At 39.1% G+C, this 11,164-nt stretch overlaps 1 protein-coding gene across 6 annotated transcripts; it reads left to right on the top strand.

The window, feature by feature from the left end:
- Nucleotides 1–495: 495 nt before the first annotated feature.
- Nucleotides 496–9,538, top strand: SPRY1 (sprouty RTK signaling antagonist 1). 6 transcript variants are annotated; one of them, XM_081960034.1, is made up of 4 exons: nt 498–684; nt 1,307–1,382; nt 1,612–2,113; nt 5,685–9,538. In XM_081960034.1, the coding sequence occupies exon 4, from the start codon at nt 5,739–5,741 to the stop codon at nt 6,699–6,701; it is 963 nt and encodes a 320-aa protein (XP_081816160.1). In that variant the 5' UTR covers nt 498–684; nt 1,307–1,382; nt 1,612–2,113; nt 5,685–5,738; the 3' UTR covers nt 6,702–9,538. The 6 variants fall into 6 exon arrangements, with proteins under 6 accessions (XP_081816164.1, XP_081816160.1, XP_081816159.1 ...); XM_081960033.1 differs by lacking the exon at nt 1,307–1,382; XM_081960038.1 differs by lacking the exons at nt 1,307–1,382; nt 1,612–2,113 and having other exon boundaries at nt 496–684.
- The last annotated feature ends 1,626 nt before the right edge of the window (nt 9,539–11,164 follow it).

The following is an 11,164-nucleotide window of genomic DNA, read 5'->3' as shown; positions in this document are numbered from 1 at the left end:
AACTAAGAATGAAGATTGCAAAATAATGGAGCCCCAAAAATCTTACTCTTGCATATATGCATATAATAATATTGGTGAAGAGTATTGTCTGTCCTTTATGAAATCACTGAATGAATTTAGTACAACCGCAATTTGTATGTCTAAGAATACACAAAGTCATTACAAGCATTACAAAAATAGTCATAAAGATTATATTCTCAGGGAGGTATTTAAAAAAATGATGTTCCGGATTATTACTCATAATACTTGTGTTTGCAAATAATCCAAGCCAAGGCAACATCGCTTCTTGTATTATTGTTCGTGACGTGACGTGAAGGGGAAAACATGAAGATTGGTAAACAATCATTATAACTGGGAAGCTCAAAGACATGAATGAGTAAGATGAAACAGTGTAGCTGCGGGGAAGAAACTCCACTCCGGGTTTTTCTGATCGCTCTCTGAGTGACAGATTGACATCACTGGAGGCGTGAGGAAGGGTTGAGGTGGGGGCTCTGTGCTGAAATGCTGCCGTGCGGAGTTTAGCTCATTCTGAAACAGCTCCGCTCGCGCACAAAAGAGCCTGCAAAGTGATAGCTGCAGCGGGCAAAGTCAAGCAACTGCCGTCTCTCCGAGCCAGGCGATTTGGATTTAATTCTATTCCCGTGGGATTTAATTTAAGGGAACGGCTCCCAATCTTTGCATTCGGTAATCATGATCTGGAGGTTTTTGCAAGGCTTTCGGAAGTAGCTCAGGTGCTGTGTGTGTGTGTGTGAGAGAGAGAGAGAGAAAGATTAAATGCGCGCGTCAGTAAGTGGGTGCAACCAATTTCTGGCTTAAAGGCTGCCGGCCGTTTAAAATAAATTGATACCCATTATTGCCATTCGTGACTTTTTGAAGGTTTAACGATCTGCAAAGACACCCTTAATAAGTAAAGCAGCTAAGTTATTTTAAATGTAGACACAGGGACTCTTGGGGGGGGTGTTATGAAAGCCCCCTCCAGAACGCAGTTCTCCATTTGTCCTCCTTCTCTCCGCGAAATCCTTTGCAACCTTTGCACCTTTTCGGATTACACGGGTGTTCAACTCAAACACCAACGGTGTGCGTACGTGTGTGTGTGTGCGTGTGTGCGTGAGAGAAGAGGAATAGTGACTCTAAGGCTACTCCTCCCCCCCTGGTGAAATTGGTGGTGCAATCAGCCTGTCAACCAAGCTGCGCCAAGAAGCACATGGTAGCTCTGCTTCTTGCCTCCTTCTGTTATGCCCGCGAGGATGTCTTGCGCCTCCTGGTTGCATTTTTTATTGATGTTGGATTTCCTCCCCTCCCCCAGGCATTTCCCTTGCACTTTGCCTCGCTTAAGGTTGGAGCGGAAAGCTGCGGGCCAAGGACCATGTGGTGAAAAGAAGGTTGGAGTCGAGGAAGTGGTTGGACTTATCTGCTACACGCGCGCCTGACTGGGAGGGGAAAAATCTGCGCCTCCAAAGGGGGAGAGAGGGGGGGGGGAGAAAGAAAAAGCTCCAACTTGGCGGAAGGCAGGAGGGAGAACCGAGCGTGCCGCAGCAAGCTTGCTTCGCGAAAAGGCGGCTACTCATTTCTGTTTTCTTTTTCTTTTTACCCCCCCCCCCTCCTCCGAAGTCGTTCGCTGCTTTAGGAGCGACCCTCTCTCGGGCTGTTGCGGATGCGGCGTGTGATGGAAAAGCGGTAGCTCGAATTTGCAGAACCAGTTCGGCCTCTTCTCCTCTCGACTGCCGAAGAAACCTCGTTGGGATTTTGCTCTCCGGAGAGAATTTCCCGAGTAGCTCAGTTGCAGGGCAGGGGGCGCGCAGTGTAAGCAGACACCCCTTTGAATGTGGGTGTTCGGAAGGCGAGCTGTTTGGGGGTGGGCAACGAGTTGGGGTGCCTCTCGTTCGAGGACCAGGATTTTTGCGAGCGCTCGGCGTGAGAAGGCGAAGAGAAACAAACTTGGCCTCTCGGATCCGACGACAGCTGGAGAGCAAAGGTTGGGGGGAGCCGAGAAGGTTTCGCCTTCTGGAATGAGCTTCCCTGCGCTTTAAAGGACTTATCGGATCCTCGCACGCTACCTTATGGATCTAACTTAGCTGGGAGGTGCCTTCACGCGGATTTGCCATTCCAAAACGTAAGTTTTGTGCCCGTCCCCTTTCTTGTCCTAGCTTGGCTTGCAAAATGGATTCTCGCTGCCTTTTTTTGCACGTGTGGCGCTCAAGTATTCAGCAGGTGCCCTGGCATTTCCCCTTCCCAATAGAGGAGTTTTCTGTGGGCCCAGCTTGAAGAGGGGTGGGGGGAGCCGAGGGTGGCGCTGCGGTCGCTGGAGAGCTCGTTTGGATAGATTTCCTTGGCTTAAAAAGAGGCGGCTTCGATCGTCTTCCAGCCCAGATTTGCTGGGCTCTGAACTTGTGGCTTCGGACAAGGCATATAGGCGTGCATGTTGTTGTAAGTGGGGCGGCTGGATCGAAACTCGCCAACTGCTTCGGTGGAGAAGTGTACCCTTTTTCGACCGTTAGAGATGTTTGGTGCCAATGCCTGGTCTGTAAGCCTCTGCTCTGATGTCCTTTGCTAGCATTTGGCACAGGTGACACTGGAAGGAAATCATTTTGGATTGTTTTCCCCAAACAAGATGAGGCTGGAATAAGTAACCAGGTTGGGTCTTACTTTTACTATTACTAGTATTGCATGCTTGCACATATGTTTCTGGAAATTGTTCTGTTAGGGTTCCCTTGTTTATTCTCCAGAGTAGAGATGTGGTTCAGAGAAGGGAGCATACAATTGTGTAACTGTGTTGGCCACATACTGTAGAGGTAAAAGAGATTTTTTTTTAATCACACGAATTAGAGCTCTACTCTGCTATATGCAGTTCTTTGGGTGTAAAATGTGGTGGATGTCATAATAATCCCTACTAATTCCGTGGATTTTATGCTAAAAGCAGGGTCAAGGTTTTGCTTTCAATGGTTTACTAAGTAATCCCCAACATTTTTTTTCTAAGAATGCAGATCTTAAAAATATGTCTTGTGTGTGCATGAACTACGTAGTCCAGGGGTGTCCAAACTTGGCAACTTTAAGACTTGAGGCCAGCTGGCTGGGGAATTCTGGGAGTTGAAGTCCACAAGTCTTAAAGTTGCCAAGTTTGGACACCCCTGATGTAGTCAATAGTGGAGGGATTTTCCCTTGCAATATGTGTGAGATTCTAGTGGGTCACTGAAGAGGCATGGAGGCTACAAGAAGGAAATGGTGTTTCAGGCAGAGATAAAAAGGCTTCCCCGCCCTCCCCCACCTTCTAAGAAATCATTGAAGGGAAAAGGGAGGGGGGAATCCCTGCATGCTCAAACTAGCACACACAAATCTTCCATATTTGCCTTGAAAGGTAGGGGAGGCTGTGCAGCTTTAAGCATTGGAAAGTCCGCCCCCCTGAGGTAATAGTAACCTTAGCCGATTCCCCTCCTCCTCTGCAAATGGGGGTGAAAAAAAATCCCTTGTTTTCATTCATAACTTTTTCTTCTTCCATCCCAGCTCTGCATTCACTGCTGCCTCTGAGCTCAGATTGCATGTGGGCAGTGCAACCACTGCCTCCAGCCTGCTGCTGGTCCCTTTCTCTCAAGTCCACACAAAGCTGATTTTTGTAGAGTTTGTTCACTTTCCTACCATTTTGAAGGCTAGTAATGAACTAAAAGAAGAAACGTGTCAGGCTTTGTTCCACAAAGCACAGGAATCCTTAAGATTTCGAATCATTAAGACTTAAAACTATAAATAAAAAACCTCTGATTTTTGGTATTAATTGTATACTTACTGTTTAATTGAAAAGCAGTTGTCTGTTTTTTTTAGACTTAATCAGGCTATAGCATCCAAAACGTTTTAGAAAATAAGTACTGGTACTCTGGTATAAATAATTTATTTTCAAATAAACTCCACTTCTTAAAGAAGGAACACAATTCCATTCCATCTTGCTGTTTCTTGTGCATACTTAAAACTTTTGAATGCCACAACTGTAGAAAAAAATATCTAATTTCCAGACTTCTCTTTTATCCCAGTAGCATTTTTTTGAGTAATTTCTAGAACTTTATGGAAAGGTTATTTTGTGGATTATATTTGTATTTTGGCCTTTAGTGTGTGTGTGGGTGTATAACAATGTGTTTCTGTAAGTATGTGGAGAGTAGGGTAGTATTTTTGCTGGAAATCAGTTACTTAATTTGTATAATTACTAAATGGTAAGCTTCCGTTTATAATTATACTACCACAGTTTCAAATGCTGTCGCCCAATTTCTGACTTCTGTTTGGCCTTTCAAAGCGGCTCACAACATGATGTATAAGATGCATACAACTTAAATAAAAATTTAAAAATAATGTAGCTTATGTTATAAAGCAAAATATGTGACTTGCTATATTTAGTTCCAATTTTTTTCTCAGCTGTAAACTAGTTGACTTTCAGCTTTTTTGTACTGAGGTTTGATGAAGAATCTTTGCACACTGAGGGTTTATGGCCAAATTTTGGCCATATTGGTTAAGTGCTGTGCAACATTATCATTTATTTTACACTTATTAAATCAGGTGAGAAACTATGGGGATATTTTTCCAAATCATGGGCTGTATCCCATTCAAAATTGTCATTGTCAGAAATTATTGTCTCTCTCTATATAGAGCCCTTTCCATAGACACCTGTGTTAATTATTGTCACAGTGATCCCAAAAAAGCAAATACGGATTCAAATTTCCCTTTCACCTTTCTTTTAATATTCAAAGGAATGTTTTGAATCTTGTCTACTGTATGCTTTTTTCATGACACATCATGATCAGCTCCCTTTTCCCCCCTAGTGTCTTATTTACCCAAAGAACTGCACGTACATTTGCAAAGATCTGGTAAATGGAGCGGGTTATTTGCTTATCTCTTCTCCTGATATCTTTTCCTTCATCTACCTCCTTTCACATCCTGCATTAGATGCATGGGCACTTGGAAGGATGTTGTGTAACAGGATGTGTTTACATCTGGTGTTTTGCTCTAACAAGCGCTAGACATTGAATGTACGTTTGTGTATACATTATATAAATGCACATTACCCAGAAATGATTCACATACTTTTCCCATTGGTAATTGGCTTGAGGCATCATGGAATTAAAACTAAAAATACTGCTTGCTGACAATGTTTAAAATAAAGAATGGTCTTAGAATGCAGCTTTGACAAGTAAAACTGACTACCAAAAATCCAATTAAGAATTTTCACATCTCCTTTTGTTTAGAATTTGAATGTCTTCTATCATTCTTCCATCTGATAGAAACTTGGTGTGGCTTTGCATGTTTTGTGTTGCAATTTGCTGATAATGGGTGGCATGGAGGTGAAGTAATACTACTTTTGCAATAGCATGTGAGGCAGTAAAGAATTTACTTTTGATTAAATGCAATGGAAACCTATATGTATAGTGTCATAATATACTTAAAAGGAAATCACATTACAATTTACTAAAAAGCAAAATGCTTGTTTTAACTGCAAAAGGACTTTCAATATATTTTGTTTATGTAGTCATCTAAATTGGTTACACACTTTGGTGTGTAACTCAGGGTAATTACCCATCTGTCATTATTAGGATATTGGGGCAATATTGTGACTTGTTGTAAAATGTTTCAATTCCCCCCCCCCCCACCAAAAAAAACACCACTTCTGGGAACTTACCCCTCTTTCCAATTTTCTCTCTTTCTTTTAGATTTCAGATGCGTGCCCAGTTCCTGGTGAATGCCAGAACTAGAGACCACTACCGATGGAGTCCACAGGTCAGCATGGAAACAGCAGTTCGTTAGTTGTCCATCAGCAGCTTTTTCTGGACAACCGGCAAAGGTTGGACTATGAAAGAGATATTCAGCCAACTGCCATTCTGTCACTGGACCAGATAAAGACTCTCAGGGGCAGCAATGAATACACTGAAGGTCCATCTGTGGTGAAAAAGTCTGCTCCCCGGACAGCTCCAAGACAAGAAAAACATGAAAGGACTCATGAAATCTTACCAATAAATGTGAATAATAATTATGAGCCCAGACCCAGCCATCCTGGACATGTGCTACATCAACACAACTCAAGGGTTCCTGTTTTGAGCAGATCTACAAGCACTGGAAGTGCAGCTAGTTCTGGAAGCAACAGCAGTGCTTCTTCAGAGCAGGGCCTTCTATTAAGATCGCCACCATCAAGGCTGGGCCTGGGTCAGAGATTTGAAAGGCCAATCAGGACACAACCCAAACCATCATCTTTGATTGTAGATGACCTGAAGATTCCTTTGAAAGAAGATTCTACTCAACATAAGTTCATATGTGAACAGTGTGGAAAGTGCAAATGTGGAGAATGCACAGCACCCAGGGCCTTGCCTTCTTGCTTGGCCTGCAACAGACAGTGCTTGTGCTCAGCAGAAAGCATGGTGGAATATAGCACCTGTATGTGTCTGGTCAAAGGAATCTTCTACCACTGCTCCAACGATGATGAAGGGGACTCATATGCGGATAATCCATGCTCATGCTCCCAGTCACATTGCTGGTCACGGTACCTATGCATGGGGGCCATGGCTTTGTTTCTGCCTTGCCTGCTTTGTTACCCTCCTGCAAAAGGATGCCTAAAACTATCCCGTGGGTGTTATGATTGGATGAATCGTCCAGGATGCCGATGCAAAAACTCCAATACAGTTTATTGTAAGCTGGAAAGTTGTCCATCAAGGGGTCAAGGCAAGCCTTCCTGATTTCTGGAGGGAAAGATTCAGTTCCTCAGACACCAACTTTCAGATAGTGGCTGACTTTTCTGTCTTCATGCCCCTTTTTATTTCACGCCCAAGATCTTCTCTCACTTCTATTGCTTATCTCAATGAAGGGCAAATCTGAATGCATTGGTCTTTGGTAAGTGTGGCTCAAGTGCTGGTGTCTTTTTTCATCTTGGCAAGTCATCTCAGGACTCTTATCGACTCCTGAAAGAAGTAATGAGGGTACTGGGTTTTTCTGAAGTCCTTTATTCTGCAAACAACTTTCCAAAGATGCTGTTTTGTTCTGTTCTATTTTTAACTAACTTTAATGACTTTCAATGTTTTTTTTTCAACTCTTCCCATTCCCCCTTTTTAAAAAAGGCTGCACAATCCAATTATTTCCCTTAAACAAAATAGAAAGGAAAGGAAAGAAATATGGGTTGAAATTTAGCAAACCTAAGTCTCCTCCCACCCTTTTTAAATTAACCACTTGCATTTTACTCATTCCTATTTTTGTCAGTCCAGATTTTAAATATTTACCTTCATTGCCCCCATTACTGGTTTCTTCATAAGCTTCTATTGTTTTCAGATATAGATATAGCTTGCTCTTTTATATATATATATATATATATATATATATATGTGTGTGTGTGTGTGTGTGTGTGTGTGTGTGTGTGTGTGTGTGTGTGTGTATGTGTATGTGTATGTGTGTATGTATATATATATACATACATACATATATATACATATATATATGTATGTATATTTACATACATACATACATACATACATACATACATACATACATATACAAGCCCTATCTGCCACTTTTATTTTGATACTAAAGTTGGTTTCTCCACAACTGAATAATACAGGTAGTAATACAATTTAAGTTGTATAAGTCACTTTTGATTTCTTAACACTTCTATTTCTGTGGTTTAAAAAGTTTAACGCATCCTCAGCTCAGTAACTTTCCTCCTCTCTTTATTGCCTTAGCCACATATTGTGGTGCTTTTTGTATATTTTATGTAAAATCACAAAGTTGAATTCTGACTATTTTTAAGACAAAGGTCTGTTAAAACTTTTTTATTGTAAAGAATATTTATTATGTAAATCTCTATTATTTTATGATATTTATTATAAAAAACTGTTCCAAAAATGTATTCCTGTCTGAATATTACAAAATATCAACATTTAATGAAAATAAGGGTGACACAAGGAAAGTATGTATGTTAAACTATAATGCAGAAAATATAATAATTAATTAAAATGTCTTGGGTTCTTTATTTGTTAATAAATTGTTTGTTCTTAGCAGTATTAGAAGAAAGACTGTATAGCCGTTACCACTTTCCTTGGAGATAGGCCCACTGTACTCAGTGGGACTTCACTTCTGAATAGTCTTGTATAGGATTTCACTGTAAGACCACTGCCAGTTATTTCTTTTCTGAAGTTTTCATGACTGTGAAATCATATTTTTAAAATAATAATCAAATTTTTGCTCTGAAGTGTTTTTCAGCATTGATGTATCTTGCTCGTTTGAAAACATACACACCGCAAGCAATATTTCTGCAACTATAGAGTTTTTCATAGCCTATACATTGATTTTCATTCTTTTTTTGTTTTTGAGAAGATAATTTTTCTAAGGTGTGAAAATGAGATACCAAACAGTAATAAAAGTTTGGGACAGAAAAATGAGAATTCCTAAAAACCTCATTTTTCAAATTATGTTCATGATTTTTCCTCAAAAGATTAATTCTGTTTCCAGAATTCAGATTAAATGATTCTTATGGACCTATTTGGTGCATACTATATTAATAAAATATATTTAAATAAATTGATATCACTGAACCTGTTAGCTGATATTCTTCACACTGGTTGTCTTGCATCTAAGCTCCTTACAAGGCATTTTAAAAATAACATTGCCCATAGTGAAAGTGCTTGCTTTCTCTAAGATAACCAAGCATGCCTGTCCATATTTAGAAATCCTGTGTGTTATTTAACTACACTATCGTGGTATAATTCAACCAGCTTAATAAAACACATTTATTTTAAAACTTCTAAATAAAAAACAAAAAGGCAACTCCTATAGTGAGTTTTGAAGCTTTCAGGTGAATCTAGTTTTTAAACTCACTCATTATGGTTCTCTTCTAGCTTCCTAATGATTTCACAGAAGATTTAATAAGAATTAGTATAACCATTTCTCTCAGTGTTCTGAGCCCTTTGCCACAACTATGCATAAGGACATGGCATTCACTTGTATCATTTGGAACTAGTGATACCTGACATGTTTATATAAACTGCCTTCATTGCTGTGCATTTTTCATGGAAATATGTTTCTGCACAATAGTTCTTTTTGGTTTGCGTCAATAACTACATTGTTGATCATGCTCTTTTCATTCATGTGGAGGATCTGAGTAAGTTCAGCTCTTGTGATAGAAGCAAAATAGGCTCATGCAGTGTTTTTCTTTTCATTGAATTATTAAAAACATTTATGTAAAAACACTCACTGTATGTTAATCACTCAACATCAAAGCCTTCCCTTTTGTGAAAGGAAAAGTCAATTTATTGAGTCATTTGATTTCCCTCTGTCTTGATATTTCACACTAGCACTTTAATTTAACAAATGCAAACTCAAAGTCAAGATCAATCCATGATGAACTCCTCTGGATGTGTTTCTGTTTGCAGAAGAAGGGGTGAAGAAAAAATTACCCCACTTCAAAATCTTTGGTTTATCTAGTCTTTGCACTTTCTTTGAATATAGTAGAATATTCCAATCTTTGCATACAAACTTTTGTGCCCTGGTTTTATCAAAATATTTAATAAACATACTCTTATTTCCAGTTTTCTGGTAGCTGCTTTTTTCCCAGAAGAAAACACTTTTTTCTAAGGGATTCTGGTTCTAGGTGCTCTAACTGTAGTGATTTTTTAAAATTATTGCCCTGCTGTGTTGTATCCTAGAAAGGTGATATTTCCTATAAGTTGTTTTGCTACTTTTATTGCTTTATAAAACTTAACACAAAATCCCATCCTTTTCCTTCCCTTAAAAATGCACAAAGAAGTACTGGCCTTGTAGTGAGTTGCATAAGTATTGGTCTAGAAAGCATTCTGAGTATGGATAGAATTGCCATATATGCAGCTTTTTATTCAGGTACTGTAATCTCACTATCGTAAAGTTAGCCTTACACTAGCCTTAATATGCTAAGGCTAGCTTAAGGTCTGATACATCATAAATTAATAGGTCTGTTTTGATTTTGCATTTGTTTCAGGGAGAAGTTACTGATTCAAGAACTGATTCTAGCTAGGTATATGAAACTTTAAAATGATCTGCAATGTACTATGTGATGTAACCATAAAGTTGGGAAAAGTGTCAAAGTATATGCTAGTGGTATTGGGACATGGCATGCCCTTTCCAGTTCCAAAACCACAGTCTACTTTGCCTGGAAAAGTAAACATGTGCCATGTTCCCTATTAAATATCAAGCTAAACGACAAGCATATAACTTCTAAACGATAAAAAAGCTCATGTACATTTTAAAAGCTTAGATTTGAAGTAGATTTCTTTCAACATGTGATTAAAACAGACATTGTCAACATTGCAGCACTATGACCATTTAAAATTCTAAGAGTTTGTGTGACTATGTCCCAAGTAAAATAATGAATTCCTATGTGTTAGGGCTGGACAAGAAACAAGTACTCCACTTTTAATCATTTATTCACAGACTTTTTAAACATTGAGTTGCCATAACTAATCAATGGTGCATAGACAACATGAGCAACGCCTAAATCAGTTTCAAATGTGTTTCTGCTTTGTCCATCTATCAAGGTTAAAAAAAAATCTTCTCACCTCTAAAATTGCTCTTAACCTTCCAAAGATTCTTAACCCATAATTTGAGAAGCCTGGAATTACAGTAAACCAAAGATCTTTTAAAACAGCCCAACCTCTGGAAACTAGGTGGGCATGTCTAAAATTACTTTTGGTGAGATGTTTGGCCATATAAATAAAATGAATGGTTTTCTTGGGAGAAGGATATACAGTCTGGTATCTTTCTGGTAATCTCCCAAAGTAGAAATCATATGGTACCATGCTTATCTTTTGATTTTAACTACATTTAGCTTGGAATTCTCACTTACTGGGGACAATACAGATTGAATATGGTTTATAATACTTAAAGTGTATGGTTGAATTTTCAGATGGTTGAGATACAAGGAAGTTATATTTTAAAGGAAAGCTAATTGTCATCTATTATCTGTCAGAAAAAGTTTTATGTAGTTTCCAGTTGTGCCTCAGAATTAAACATAACATATCAAGTCACAAACATCTTTTTGGGTGGTCAAGATTTATGCAGTTCATGGAGCGATGGAATGTGTATATATTCCATCGGATGGAAACTAGAACAAGTCAAAAGTAAGAAGAAGGTTGATGACATCCTTACCAGTGGTTGGTTTCGGATCCCGTTTCAGCCAATA

The sequence above is a fragment of the Natrix helvetica genome (genome assembly GCF_964273705.1).
Source record: "Natrix helvetica genome assembly, chromosome: 7".
Lineage (NCBI taxonomy): Eukaryota > Metazoa > Chordata > Lepidosauria > Squamata > Natricidae > Natrix > Natrix helvetica.
Note: the sequence above shows the minus strand (reverse complement) of the source record. Positions and strands in the feature narration are given on the sequence as shown.